Source organism: Artemia franciscana, unplaced genomic scaffold, assembly GCF_032884065.1.
Source record: "Artemia franciscana unplaced genomic scaffold, ASM3288406v1 PGA_scaffold_74, whole genome shotgun sequence".
Lineage (NCBI taxonomy): Eukaryota > Metazoa > Arthropoda > Branchiopoda > Anostraca > Artemiidae > Artemia > Artemia franciscana.
Window position 1 is genome coordinate 1,959,240 of NW_027062709.1, and position 16,364 is coordinate 1,975,603.

A 16,364-nucleotide genomic window follows, 5' to 3' on the forward strand; every position below is an offset into this window, starting at 1 on the left:
TAAATTCCTTTTGCGACAACTGACAACTAAATTTCTAAATTTCATCTCTTTATGAGATTTATGTCGCTTGGAAATACCTACTTTTGAGTTGTCGCTGTTGATTGTCTATGGTTGAAACAGTTTGACAAGGTACCAATTTCTTAGTAAATATACATTTTATACGACATATTTATAATTTTCTTATGCACTTAGATGTAATATATTTTTTTGGTAATTTTTTCACAGAAAGTATTGACGAATAGAACTATAGGTCTTCTTTTTTTTTCTTTTGACGGCAAATTCTTATGCTAGGCAAATTGGTTAACTGAATAAGCAAACAGGTATTTATATAGTCTAATTTCTGCCAAAAAAAGACAGTAACAAGCTGTTATATAATCAGTTTCACCTGAGATGCTTTGAACGAAAGAATTACCAAATAAGAATTGTCGGTATAATTATGGTATTTGGCAATGCGTTTGAATCAGCTACGCTTCTATTACAGTTGATTACTCAGAAGAATACCAGTCCGATCACTTGGCTTTTTGCATATCCGTGGCCTTTTTTGTTTTTCCTTTACCGACTTTATTTGTACTTCAACTGTCACATCTGAGTAAGAAAAAGTCGTATTTCTGTTGATTAATTCTAAAATATATTAAGAATGATTGAAATTTCCAAATGAATTTGGTAAAATTGTATTTACTATGAACGTGAGTAATTTATTGTCTATTTTTGTTTATTTCAAATTTCCGTCCTTAGCTTTTCCCACCGTAACAGTACGCAAGTACTTATTTTCTATTTTGACACCGCCCATCCCCCTTCGCCTCACTGAAAGGTTACACGAAAATGGTAGTCTTGTAATAATGCTAATCTATATCATGATTTTCGGCAAAGAAATAGTACATAGGCGAGTCTCAAGGTCGGTATTATTTTATGACATTGAATTAAGTGAAGGCGAAGAGTTGACGTTGGGTAATGAGAAGATTGATGAAGTGAACAGCTTCACTTACCTTGGTACCATTTTTAGTAAAGACAGTGCATGCACCGAAGATGTTAAAGGTAGAATAGCAAAAGTCCAGGGTGTTCTTTTTTCATAGTTGGAAAAAGTTTGGATGAATAATAAAATAACTCTGAGAACCAAGATTAGAATATTTGAGAACTATACTGATGACAGTGGTCAAGTATCGTTCTGAAGCATGGGCGCTCTGAAAAACAGATGGAGTTTTGATTGATGTTTTCCAGAGAAATTGTCAACGGACTTTTCTGGGTACCCAGATGAATGACCGTATCTCAAACAGTAAGCTGTACAAAAAATGGGGTTCAATCCCGCTTTAGAAAGGATAAAGTGACTAGGAAACGTTCTACAGATGAAGTATGCCACATATGGAGCGAGAGGATATCGTAAGGAAGGACTTAAGAGAAATGGGAAGTTCTTGGAAGGGTCTAAAGAGGGAGGCTTTGAGTAGATTGGGATGTAGAAGGTGCGTAGCTGTGTTGGTCTCAGGTGGCTTGTTGCTGCAGTAAGTTAGTAGTAGTAGCATTAGCAGTATTTTACCACCATATCTACACCAACGACCGGGGAATTCGTTACTCCCTGAGATTTATCTAAATAATCCAGCTCGTAATATTTTTATCAATATGTCTCAACATGATTTTCGGCAAAAAGAATAACAAGTGGCGAAGTTTCAAAGTCGTTATTATGTATCAGTCACATCTACATAAAAAAGTGAGGAAGCTTTTATTCTAGGGATTGGTCCAATGAGCCCACACCCTCAAAAAAATAGCAAAATAATAGCCTAGGAATGCAATATCGTCCAAAGGACCCACACAGTGGCTAAGACTCGCGATTTTATGAATCTTGATCCCCTTCTCTCGATGAGAGTGCCCAAGGAAAATCGTAATTTCAAAATAGAATAATCTTTATATCTTACCAAGATTTTCGGCAAAGAGAATGGCACATGGCGGAGCTTCAAGTTCATTATCATTTTTCTTACATTGCGGAGGAATAAACATTCCATCTTGACATGTTTGCTCTTGGCATTCATACCTATAAGGAAAAGCGTGGCATGACACAATTCTTCAATGCAGTTCACACAGGAAAAACCGCTTGGAAAGTGTTCTACCTGATTTATCACTTTCTAAGCTAAAAGAGATCTATATATATATATATATATATATATATATATATATATATATATATATATATATATATATATATATATATATATATATATATATATATATATATATATATATATATATATATATATATATATATATATATATATATATATATATATATATATATATATATATATATATATATATATATATATATATATATATATATATATATATATATATATATATATATATATATATATATATATATATATATATAGAGAGAGAGAGAGAGAGATAACTTCGAAGACCACACTGCCTTTCCATGACGGAAGTAAAACAGTTCAAAATAGGGATGATACCTTTTTATTGACAGTGAATAGATATAAAATTATTTAACTGGATATTTCGAACACATATACAGTGTTCATCATCAGCATATATATATATATATATATATATATATATATATACTAGCTGTTGGGGTGGCGCTTCGCGCCACCCCAACACCTAGTTGGTGGGGGCGCTTCGCGCCCCCCCCAAGCCCCCCCGCGCGCGTAAGTCGTTACGCGCCATATTAGTTACGCGCCATTGTAGTTGTGTCCCTAAGTCCCACCTGTGAATATAGATAGATATATTATATATATGTTTTTAACTACGTAAAACTTGCGAATATACAACATTCTTTGCTGTCCCATTGTCTGTGCATATAAATAGATTGTCAGGTTTACCGACTCTTGAACATGCAACATATAATGGTCCATGGGAAAACAATCCGTATTCAGATCTATACCTCATGATTCTAATGATTACCCTTGAGCTTTGTTGATGGTGATTGCTAATCGAACATTCCCTGTCCCGGTCGTCATTTATATCCCCCTGTGCCCCCCGGCGTCCCCGTTGTAGTTGTGTCCCTGTGTCCCGGTCGTCATTTATATTTTTTACTTATGTCCTGGTCATTATGGCTTATGTATGGTCATTTATATTCCCTGTGTCCCGGTCGTCATTTGTATCCCGGTGTCCCGGTCTGTATATACATTCGTTTTTTAGTTTTGTTTTTCTCCTTTATTTTTTTCCTTTTTTCTTTTTTTTCTTTTTTAGTTTATTTAGATTTTTAGATTTTTTAGTTTTTTTATTAGTTTTTAGTTTTTTTTTCTTTTTAGTTTTTTTGTAGTTTTTACCTTCTTTTTAGTTTTTTTAGTTTTTTTTTTTTTTTACTTATGTCCTGGTCGTCATTTATACTCTGTGTCCCGGTGCTTTGTTGATTGCTAATCTCTTGCTATCCTGATCTTGTGCATCATTTTTTTTCAACATGAGGCAAGCGATAAATTTGAAATTTAGAATCCTTTTCAGTAGGCCGCTAGCTCGTGTCTTTGTCTTTGCATCAACGTTCTTTATATGTTTTGTTGCTTAAATGGCTGAAACTATTGCTTAAAACAACGTAACTACTTGTTGTATGGTTTCAGCCCTTGCAATTCACCGAGTCCGTGATAAATTCTGGATATTAAGGCTGTTTTCAATCGAAGAAATTTTTTCTTTAAGGGTGACAAAATGCTTTGTAAATCAAGAGAAGAACACGTATATGTCGTCGAGGATGTTGAAAATTTCGACTATCAAAAGAAATGAATTGTAACTATGCTTTATCACTATGTTTAGTGTATGGGCCTGACAGGGAATATAACGCACACGGCGACCAAGAAGTTCCGATATTTTCTGGTGGGTTCTATTAAATTGACCAGGCATCGTACTTGCATAGTCATAAGACTGGGATGCTAGTTTATCCAGAAGAATTCTTCCCCTTAACAATGTTCCTATTATAATTTATGTTATACCCTGCCCAGTTTTGTCATTAGCCTCACTAACATATAATAGTTTCTTTCTAAGTTTCCCTTCGAGCAGATATTGCGGATTACGACCGCAAGCTTACCAGTATGTGGATGGCGGGTCTTTGTATCCGCCATCAAAGAATAAAACACAGAATCTAAGACTTCATCGAGTATCTTCTCCCTAACTTCTGCTGAAAGAAAGTCAATAAACTCGTTCTGAGGAATAGTTAGTGAATAGGTAAATATCACCTATTCATATATATATATATAGTCATATATATATAGTCATATATATATAGTTTTACTATATTATGTATTCATATAATATAGGTCATATAATACCTATATTATATATTATAATATAGGTCATATGCATATAATATAGGTAAATATACGGTCTATATTGGGCATCAAGAGCAGTCACATATCTTGCTAGAAGTTGAAAATTTGAACAAAGTTCCCGTTTTGTTCTTCAGTTCACCTTAGCGAGACAATGCCTGTCTCGCTAAGGTTCTTGCAAAGTCCAAAAAATTTTCGTATTTTTTCTGTTTGTCTCTTCCCCTTTTGCTTGCTGCAAAACCTCATTTCGAATGTTTTTATCAAGTAGGAAATCCATATGACTACTGTTACTGAAGAAGTGACAAAAACAGGACAAAGCTGCTTTGTTTGACTCGGAGTGAAAATTACTTGACAGTTTAACTTTCTTCACCTTTACTTTGTACTTAATTTTATGATATTGCTGCAGACCGTCTTCCACCCAAGCTTTTCTGGATTGGTCGCTCATGGAACCACTAAGGAAAAAAAACACACAAAGCAGAAGGCAGGATTTTTCTCAATATCGTATTTTGGAGAACTGGTAAACCTCGTCCCATTCCGGAGAAAAATACCACTGTTTCCATTTTATATTGAAGCATCAACTGGGAATACAAACAGCTTTTGTTGATTAGGACTACATGAAAGAAGGGACTTCCTTCTGTTTTCTCTATAGATTGGCTTCCTTTTTCTGGACCCTTGTGAACTAAACTTTCAAAATCGTCACTGTAACTTTCGACAAGAACTACACTAATTGTGGAAATATTAAGAAGTTCTTCAGTGCAATCGACTGTCAGCTCTTTATATAACATAAATACAGAAGATGATGCTGATTGTATTTCCACCAAGATACCTCTTGCACTCAATGTAAAATTTTCCCAGGCAGTCTTAACAATGTTTTTGGAATCAGCAACTAATGATATAATGTATTTCAGCTTGATAAAACATATAAAAATATTTTGTTGGGTCTTTGATCGGAAACGTCTCATCCTATATTTAACCCCTTCTCATCATTTGTGTTGATCGATGACATGACATCAAAAATTACCGTAAATAGCCGGAGGCAGACATTTGGAGTAATTTCTTATCTAATATATGTTCCTTATAAGTTGTTCAGTACTTTCATACCAGGCAAAGGCTTGCCTCACGACTCAGATTAGCTATCCCAGCGTCTTCAAAAGCCCTCCTGTCCCGTTGAAAACAAATTCTTGAAACACAGCCAAATCTTGCTTGTCCGGTTCAAGTGTTGTATCCATTTCAACCTCGTATTGTAATCAAGTTTTTTACTTGCTTTGAAAGAGTCTTGTGGGCAGTGTTTCCACTTCTACCGATTTATCGGTAGATCTACCGATTTTCGGACCTTTCTACCGAATAAATTTCAAGCCTACCGAAATACCGATTTTCTACCGACTTTTGGCGATTTTTGCCATTTTTTTTCTTTTTAATTGAACATAATAGGTGTGACTGCGAACAGTGCCAATTAGCGAAATCCCGGAGCCATTCACAGCCACTTCAGTCATAGTGCAAAACGAGTGAATTCATTGAACGCTTTCGAGGACTTCTTAGAAATTGACAATCACAAGATATTGTCCCCTGGACAAACTAGATGGTTATCTGTACATAGCTGCTTTCAAATGGATTCTTGAGCAATGGGATGCTCTGACATTATATTTTACTGAGGCTGTGTTTGATGATCCTACCCATGGAAACGATCTAGCACTTGGAGGCTTGAAAAACCCCTTTATGAGAATAATGTTGATGTTCATGGACTATATTTTGGGCATGTTGGCTGGATTCAATGCTCTTTTCCAATCACAGTCTCCCCCTTTTCCATACATTTAAATTAGAAACAAAAAGACTTGTTGCAACTCTTTCCAAGAACTTTCTTGAGGTAGGATATGTAAATGCTTTGAAAAATTCACTTGATGTAAATGATGACAATTATTATGTAGCTATCCAAAAAATTTATCTTGGACTGAATGCCCAGATCGCCATTTCAGAGCTTGTAGACCGCGACCCTAAGGTGTACCATAATCAAGATATGAAGCTATACCTCACAGCAAGAGAATTTTACAAGGAAGCAGTTGCACAGATCAAAACCAGGTTCATATTTGATGATGATTTGTATGAGATGTCCTGTCTTGTAGAGCCTTCAAATGCTGCTAAGCTCAATCTTTCTAGTCTTGCATCAATTCCAGTTAAGCATTTCCCTCCCAAATGTCCTAGAGCTGCCATTGACTCGACATGGCGTGAACAAAGCTCTGTCGATGTTCCGAAGGATCTGTATCAGTCACCAGTAGAATATTGGAGATTCGTTTTGTCCATTGTTACCCCAAGTGGTCGACCAAGGTTTGTAAATTTAAGGCAGGTTACTAACTTTTTCTTTTCACTGCCTTTCTCGAATGTTGTTGCAGAACGTCTTTTCAGCACTTTAAAAGAGGTGAAGACTGATAAACAAAATAAATTGTCGACACTGACCTTGTCTGCCATCGTTCTAAATGCGGGACGAAGAGGATGAATATGCATTCTTCGTCGCCGATAGTTGATCATGAACTAGAGAAACGGCTAGAGGAAGTACGAGCATCTGCGACCGTTGAAGATTGTATATGAGTGATCAAAGAAAGTCTATAATAGGAAAAGTTTCTGTTTTGTGTTGCATTAGATATTTGAAACATCCACTGTTTCAAAGTGTGCTTTATTGATTTATTATGATGAAAAGTACCTAATTAAGTAGATTAGAATTCAATCAACCTATGTATTGATACGATCCTAGGCTAAGGCTTCAGAATGTTAGTGATGTATGTTTACGATGGAAGAGCGAAAGTTTCTGTTTTGAGTTGCATTAAATATTTGAAACTGCCGCTGTTCCTGAATTGTTGTTTGAAGACCAAAGTATGCTTTATTGATTTATTATGATGAAAAGTACCTAATTAAGTAGATTAGAATTCAATCAACGTATTCTACCGATACGATCTTAGTCTTGACTCCGTCGTTTGCAGTTGCGTATCAGTTGCTTTAATCATTTGAATCCAGTATCTCATTTGTTGTTTGAAGTCCAATTTTAAGTGCTTTACTATGATGAACAGTACCTGATTAAGTATAATAGGATTCCATTAATAATAACTAAGGATATTGAAAGTGCATTTTTAACCCCCGTTCTCATGCGTGTCTAGCTAAGCATCTATGTTTACAAGCGTGCCAGGCAATATATTCGTGTCTAAACATATCTTGTTCCGACGTAGGCATAAACACCAAATGCCAATTCAATTAATACATGAAAATCGTTCTTTCCTTATGTGTGAATTCGGATTCAGAGGCGCTGCAGATTTGCAGCAACTACTGCAAATGCCGCGTTTGCAACATTTTAGAATCGCTGCTAGCTCAAGATTATACCATATTAGTATACTAGAGATTTACAAGAACCACTCCAAACGCTGCATTTGCAACGACTGCAACATTTCGTAATCGTCGTTATTGCAACGAGATCAAACAACACCCCATTACTCTTTTGCAGTTTTAAAGAAAACGATTGCTTTAAATCATCGTATAATCAATCGTAAGTCGATAGACCGTTGTAGAGTGGTCTAATTCTGAATTGATCTGGGACTTCAGCAAAAAATTGAGCATTTTCGCGAACTTAACATACACTTAGAGGGTTTGGGCATGTCTAGAAATACCCTACCGATTTTTCTACCGGTAGCGTGACGCCATCACCGATTTTCTACCGAGTTTTAGGTAGATATACCGATTTTCGAAGCATGCGAAGTGGAAACACTGCTTGTGGGGCTCCTTTTTTGAGTTCTAATTACTTTTCCATTTGGTTTAGAAATGTCTTGCCTTCTTTTTCACTCGTAGTGAAAGTTTGACGAACACTCCATACACGTAAGCTTGTCTCTTGCATTTGGTTTGTTCATATTATCTTGTCAGGCTTCAGTTAAATTTTTCCGAGCTACTGAACCATCAAACAGAAATAAACTATATATGAAAATAAAATTATTTTTAAGGCGAGTTGCTATGTTACCAGTCCAGTCCCTTCAAACATGGTTTAATTTAAACGACTCTGTTTAAATTCGAAATTATTAAAATAATATTTAATAAAATTAAAAAATAAGAATTAAACCATAAAATAAAACGACTCTATTGTATTTGCATGCAAAATTAGTTTTTGGTATCTACAACTGAAGGTAAGCAGTGCTTAAAATCAACCATTTCTCTACTCAGAAGTCTGAAAATTCAAAAATCTTTACAGGAGAAGGAAAACTGTCACTGACTGAATTGAGTGCCTAGGAACTGGATAATGCCAAAATAAACGACTTAAATGACTTCACACAATGTAAGGGTTAGGTTATTAGTCCGGTCCTTTAAACTGGTTTAAAGTGAACGACTCTATTTAGAAACAAAATTAAAAAATTAAAATTAAATGATAAAATAGAACGACTCTATTCTATTTACATGCAATTTAGTTTTTGGTATGTAAGAACAAAACTGAGTTTTGTCAAAACCTCTTATCTCTGAGACTTAAACAATATAAATTGTATGATTTCTTTACAGAGAAGTTCGAATCGCAAAAGGCGTTCCAGGAGAAGGAAATGCAACATAGAACGTTCCAGAATTGAATACCCGGGGCCTCAAAGAGCTCAATATAAACAACTTATACGACTTCACGAAAAACAAAGAGGGGTGATTCACCCCCCCCCCCTTAGAAGCCGCTCTTTATTCCAAATCATGCGCAGCTAAGGCTAAAATCATTTTCAATCCATCAATTTTATAGCTCTTAAAAACCGGTTGACACAAAGGTGGTTTTCAGCACAACTCTTATACCTTTCCTTAAAAATTAACCTATTGTAATAGGATCTTAAGGCAGATATTGGAAGGTATCCCAGCATCTGTCAAGCTCAGTCAGCGCTAAAAAAAATTTCAATAAATCAATTTTATAGCTCTTACAAACTGTTTGAAGCAACAGAGGTATTTATCACAACTTTTGTATCTTTCCCCTAAAATTTCCCTATTGAAGCAGGATTTTTAGGCAGAACCTGGAGGATATCCCAGCACCTGGCATACGCAGCTAAGGTAAACACATTTTCAATCAATCAGTTTTACAGCTGTTAAAAACCGGTTGATACGAGAGTGGGTTCTTAAGCATAGCTATTGTATCTTTTCCCTAACATTTCCCCATCACAGCAAGATCTTCCAGCAGGGGGAGATTAGAGGGTATCCCAAGCACCTATAATGTGCATCTAAGAATATTTTTATCAATCTGTTTGCTTCTCCTAGAGACCGTTGGAAACGGCAGCGGGTTTTTAAGCACAACTCTATTATCTTGTCCCTATTTCTTGTTTGGGCAGGGTCTTCAGGCAAATCTTGGAGGGTGTCCCAAGAAACTATACCCAGCTATGGCTAACACATTTTCATCATTCAATATCAATTTTTTTTAAAACAGGTTTTCTTCACCTCTACCTCCTAAGTTCAAAAAATCATGAACCAGATAATCATTTGGACACGGAGGAAGCATCAACTGTATTGTATATCAAGTACATACATCACTATATATCAACTACAGAAGTTTCGTTACGCTTGTCAGATGTGCCTCTGAAATTGTATCTTGCCGCATAAACTAAATGGATCAAATCTTAAAAGTTTGCCAAATTTGTTTGAGAACACAAATACCTGTTTATCTCTGAGACTCAAACAATATAAATTGTATTTTGAAAGCCGTCAGACTGTTACTTTCAAATTACTTTACAGAAGCATTTATGAAGATAGAATCAGTATATTAAAAAAGTAATGTCCTAGTTCAATAACCAGCAGAAATATATTTTTGAAAGTATTCGTTGAGATTCAAGTATCCAAGGCAAGTTTACGAGCTGCAAGACGACATTTTCACAATCAGCTCGTAAACTAGTCTAATGTACTCAATGTACTTTTTCCGTTAGCTGCTGTTAAAACCCTCTGGAAAAACTGGAATTGTCAGTAAATTTACACCCTACTCGTCAGATTTTGAGTGAGCTTGTAAACTAGCTACGTGTACTCACAATAGCTGGTGCACGAGAGGTTAGAAGAATTGGTCTTGAACATTTCGGACGAGCTGCTTGGAACTGGGATTGCAGTTGCAGTTAAAGTGATTGAAAACGAGTTAGTTTAACGATTATTCGCATTTTGAACCAACTGTTGATTAAGTAGAAAAGATGGTAGAAACTAGAAGAGTTAACAATATTTCATATATTAGGTCTCATTAGGGGGAAGACTAGAACCCAATTGTCACAGTAGCGAGCATTATATTTGGGAACAGCATTGAATGAGTAATGGCATTTCATATTAGTATTTAGTTCGGTAGTTGCCTTGCGGTAAAACATTACCGCATTGTTTAATTGATAGTTTTGCAAAGATAGTCCAAAATTGTGTTGTTCTTGTAAAGTTTGATGCAATCTTGTTTGACTTAGATCAAAGCAATAACTATTGTCAATACAATTAGAAGCTAGTAAACAGACTGACAATAAAATATGGCCGTTATTCAGTTTCAAGTTCTAAACATGATGAGGGTCTCCTATTTTTGAAAAGACCATTTTATGATTTTCGTAAATCTTTAAAAATTAGTGGCAAACTTATCCTAAAAGTAAATATATTAATAGCACAGCCAAAATTTGCCACATGCAAGGTAAGAGTAAGATCGATCTTTTCCGAAATTCATATTTTTGGGAGTCAATTTGTTGTCCTTTTAATAATTACCTCGAGGGGCAGGGTTTCCATCCCTGTGTGGTGAACAGGTCAGAAAAATACTTACTTAATTAATCAAGTAGTGATGTATTTCAAAAAATCTACACCGTTAAGTTATTAATTAAATGGCTTTTGTTCATTTTGACTCTCTCTTTTTTTCTTCTCTCTTTCTAAGAGTCCTAAATAATTTCTGAGACCACACTGGCTAATCATGACAAAACACAAAATCGCAAGGAAAAGAAGAACGTGGACAATAATTGTGTTTTTTCTAAGAGTCCTGTCCTTTATTGTTTGATTAAATAAAAAAAAAGTTCTTTTCAACTGAAAGTAAGGAAAAACATTAAATCTCAAAACGAACAGAAATCATTCCATATATGTAAGGACCATCCCCTCCTCAATATCTTGCTCTTTATGCTAAAGAATTCTTCATGTTAGCTTCAGGAGTCGTTCTTAAAAAATTAGGACAAACAGTAAAACTTTAGCCTAAAGACCAAGGCATTGAGAAGGGGACAACCCCTACATATATGGAATGGTTTCTGCTCGTTTTGAATTTTATTGCTGCTCCATACTTTCAATTGTAAAACCTTGTCGTTTTTATAATTTCTGATCGCTTTTCAAATAGTGCCGGTAAATCTGGCTCACCCTCAATGAAAAATTCCCCCCCCCACGAGAAACTGCTCCTTGGAAAGCTCCTCCCATGTTAAATATATCCCCTCCATAAAACCTCTTCAGGATAATTCCAACCTAGCTGAACCCCCCCCCCCTTCCGTAGAATTTCTTGCAGAAGATTCAGCCTGAACAATCCTCATTAGCTTACTTCCATTTGAGAAAGACTTTAGGCTCTAATCATTTTTCTGATCACTCCAGAACTCCCTCTTCCGTGGAAATTATTTTCTGAAAATCCAAACACGCAGAAAATTTCCCTCGGACAATTTCCCCGGAACCTCTTCACATACATAACTGAATACGTAAAGACAAAGTAAGACAAATACAAAGAATTGTATGTAGGAATTCTGTCAAATTTCTCCAGTGTAAAATTTCCCGTGGAAAGTTCACCCCCAGAAACTTTCCTACCCCTCGAAAAATGTCTGCATACTTCTCAATAACAAATACTATACGTGCACAATGTGCACGTATATTATACCTTAAAGATCAATCCCCAAGAGCTGGGGGGGGAGATGGTGATGTTATCTCCAAAGGCAGGGTTTTTCCGACTTTTATACTATGTTGAACAAAATTACTGTGTAAGAATTTTCATCGGACGATTTTTGGGGAAAAGGGGCGTGGGAGCGGTGCTAGTTGCCCTCCAATCGTTTTGGTCGCTTGGAAAAGGCACTATAACTTTTAATTTTCATTCAAATGAGCCCTTTTCCGATATTACAGGACCATTGGCTTGACAAAATCACCCCTTAGAAAAAGAAAAGAAAAAATAAATAAACACGCATCCGTGATCTTTCTTCTGACAAAAAATCAAAATTCCACATTTTTAAAGATGGGAGCTTAAAACGTCTACAGTAGGGTTTTCGCTGAATCCGATGGTGTAATTTTCAAGTATTCCTTAATTTTCAGGGAGGGGGTGTTTCTCCCTTTTTCAAAATCAGGCAATTTTTTTTAGGCTCGAAGCCTTTTATGGGCAACACTAAGCTCATAAGCCGATTCATCAGCATAATAAGCCGTTTCTTTTGATATATTTATTGACATCAAAATTCTGCTTTTAGAGTTTTGGTTACTATCGAGTCGTGTCGCTACTTACTTACAGTTCGTTACCACGATCTGTTTGATTCTACTGTTGTGTCTGTTGTTGAATAAATATATCTTTTAATAAAGTATATCCTTTTTTCAGTATATGCACCTATCCATGTTTTAGTCGTCCAGTAGCTACAGGAAATTTCAGACACAGGAAAAGTTTTCTAGACGGAAAAGGGGTAAATTTGGATTTTTTTTCTCTATGAAATGGCCCAAGGGAACCAAGAAAAGTCAAACTATTTACATAATAAATTCACCCAAGTAATTTTCCTAGTCCTAGTATTTTAGGTGGGAGGAAGGGGAAGTGAAATCTTATATCAGAACTTATTTAATTTCTTTAAAAACTTCAGGGCATAGTAGTCCTGAAAGGAACTTTTTCATTGAAATGACCCCCTCCCTCCAGAGTACTGAGAACAAATCGTATTCGAAAATCTAAGAATGAGTGTATCTATATTTGAAACTATATGCAGAATTTAGCAGCATATCCTTTTTTTTAAATATTAAAATGAAAACAATTTTCAAACGTATTTGTGCAATGATTCTCTTAGACGTATTTGATTTATAAGAAAAAAAAATCTGATTCTGATGGTCTGAAAATTGTAATTTTTTTTCAAAGGATAAATGAAAATACAGCGTCCAAGTACGTTTTAAAACAGTCAAAGAAAGTGACATAAATGTTTCTTGGCAGGTTGCAATTAGATGAAAGTTACATGGGACTCATCTGAAAGAAAAAATTGCCGAGAAGATCTGATACAGTTTATCAAAAGAACTGGAAGTTGTTTTGACAGGAAAAAAGATGTCTCTTGTACTGAAAGCTGGTAAGGAACAGCAAAGACGTAGGTTTCTAAAGTACCGCAATGCGTTATTTCTAGGATGTTTTTATCCTTCTTGTGAAGTGACCCTAAATGATTAAGTACTTAAAAAAATTCCTGATTGTTAAACGGAAGAAAGCTTTTCTATGGAAAGTAAAGAGTAAATTTAAAACTTGAAACAAGCTGATGTTTAGCTCATAAAATATGGCGTCCTTGAAACAAAGCTACATTAGTAGGAATAAAGAAGTGAAACATAAAATGAACATAAATACTATGAATAATGAATTCAAAGTTAAAGCAAGCTCAATGTTGCCACCCCTGAAACCTAACAAAAGACTATATCTCAACAGAGAAAATATAGGGAAATCTAGGGAAACATAGGAAAAAAATAATAAAATCCTTTTATTAGACAGTGAGCCACAACAAAATAATCTCTGGATATTTCGGTCTGATATGCAGTGGCCGTCTTCAGCAGATAAACATGTTTAGTAAAAGTATTGAAAGGCAGTGTGGTCTTAGAAAATATCTATGTCTCGACAAAAGATATCCTCGAAAGGTACAGTTTGGGTTAAAGTTTGATTCTAGCAAAACTGCTAACTCTTACGACGAGTCAAACGCAAAATCCTTTTTATGTTTGGAAGTGCAGTGGCTAATATTACTAGCTAATTCTTAGAAATAGCGAATGATAGGACTATAAGAAGTAAGTATTAATATATATATATATATATATATATATATATATATATATATATATATATATATGTAGATATACATATATATATATATATATATATATATATATATATATATATATATATATATATATATATATATATATATATATATATATATGTATATATATATATATGTATATATATATATATATATATATATATATATATATATATATATATATAAAACTTTTTCTCTTGATTCACAAAATTTAAATGGGTTCGACATCTGCAACCTTCCTGGTTTTACTTATGGTTTTACAATATCAATGACTGGAATATCAAAAACGACAATCCTGGAATGGTGGTTATAATTTATTAAATTGATTCAAAGCCTATTTCAAACGGAAAAATTTGAGAAGTTATTTGTAAGAGTTAAATTTAAACTGACTGCACTGTTTGTGTTTCAATCATAAAGTAACTGGGAGCAACAGTGGTCGAACTGAGTCAAATCGGAATTTGATTTTGTAACTGATTAAAGCAGCCAAGGAGAAACAAGTCGAATTTTCAAAAAAAATTTGGTCGTTATTATTCGATGGTATCGACGTTCGTGTAGTCTCTGTTTGTCTCTTTTACGTATATTATAATGTAATAAATTTTGGATATTTTTTCCAACGCGAAGGTGTTAGATGATGCTGGATTTAGGAATGACATTTTTTTGATGATGTTTTTTTATATAAATCTTACAATTGTGTTCATTCACACTTGTGGTAGCAAAGCGGATTAATACTCTACTTAGCAATTCAAAGCCCAGGGACCGATCCCCACTGTGACAAGGTGGGGTGACAAGGTTGCTACTTGTCCATGTAAAAACAAGCCAGCAACTTAAATTTGATTTGACACCTTATAATCAGCAATGGCTCTGTAGGGTTTTAGTAGTAGTTCTAGTAATTATGTTTACAAATTAAGAAGATGTAAGCATCTCAGTGGAAAATGAAAAGGGTTTCATCATACTCATTTCCCTGCCTGCACATTTTACAGCTGTACAGTCAATATTTGCATTTCTGTTTCGCTAGAGTCTGTAATTACATATTTTTCCATCAAAGTTTGATTACCTACGCAAACAAAATTTTCCTTTAATGTATTAGTACTTTACCTCAGAAACGAATTCCCTTTTTGAACTGAATTTTATTAACTCAGTTTCATTAACTTGCTTTGATACTGAAGATTTTGCTGCATAAGGCAGTCGCTTCGTAAATTAGAGACCTTTGTAAATACGTCTGTCATTTCTGCCTACTGCTGATTGACTTTTCAGCTTAAATAAAATTTGTTTTCTTTTCTTCAGTTGATGCGACTTAAAGACTTTTTCTTTCATAAAAACAACTTCCTTCTTTGCGTGTATTTTGTGTTTTCAGTAAAGTGTTCGCTTTGCATTGTTTTAAAAATAAGGGGAGACGTGAGAGGACAGTTCATTTCAGCTAGTTTTTTCGATAGCCTATATCAAACTGTTCGTGGTAATGAACTGTAAGTAAGGAGCAACACAACTCAACAGCAACCGAAACTCTAAAAACAGATTTTTTATATCAATTTTGTGCCCCTGAGGCAAGTGCTCCAACTTTTCCCCCTTGGAACTGCCTCCAGTTAGGAGCTAAGATAAGATCTAATTCAAGTTGTATTAAAGTGCAAGTTGTATCTTCCTTGTTTTAAATAGTTAGGGGCAACGAACTATTAGTAAGAAGTGACCCGGCTCAGTAGTAGCCGAGACTCTAAGAAACGGAATCTTGATACCAACAGATATATAAAACAAACATTTGGGTTTTATGCTGATTTCAAATATATTTTCATTAAGTTTAGTCTATAAAAAGCTGTAAGCCTGAGGAAATTTGTATAATTTCGGAAACAAGGAAGAAACATCCCTTGATAGTCAGGGAATCCTAATGAAAATCAGACCATCAGATTCGACGTATCAGACAATACGCTGATTCTGATGGTGCAATTTTCATTAAGATTCACTGAATTTTGAAAATATTTTCTCCCTTTGCGAAAATCAGGCAATTACTCTTAGGCTCGTAGCTTTTGATGGGTAACATTAAACTTAATGAACTTTACATTTTTGGAATCAGCACAAAAAGACATTTTTATGTATCTATTGATTCCGAAATTCCGTGCTTTGTTAACTATTAGGT

The 16,364-nt window shown here is 34.8% G+C and overlaps 1 protein-coding gene across 3 annotated transcripts in view; it reads right to left on the reverse strand.

The window, feature by feature from the left end:
* LOC136042185 (uncharacterized) overlaps positions 1 to 16,364 on the reverse strand; it is a 440,431-nt gene that overhangs the window by 188,646 nt on the left and 235,421 nt on the right. For all 3 annotated transcript variants that reach the window (XM_065727116.1, XM_065727115.1, XM_065727117.1), the window contains one exon: positions 1,908 to 2,023. In XM_065727116.1, the coding sequence (XP_065583188.1) occupies positions 1,908 to 2,023 (116 nt within the window). The remainder of the gene's footprint in view (positions 1 to 1,907; positions 2,024 to 16,364) is intronic.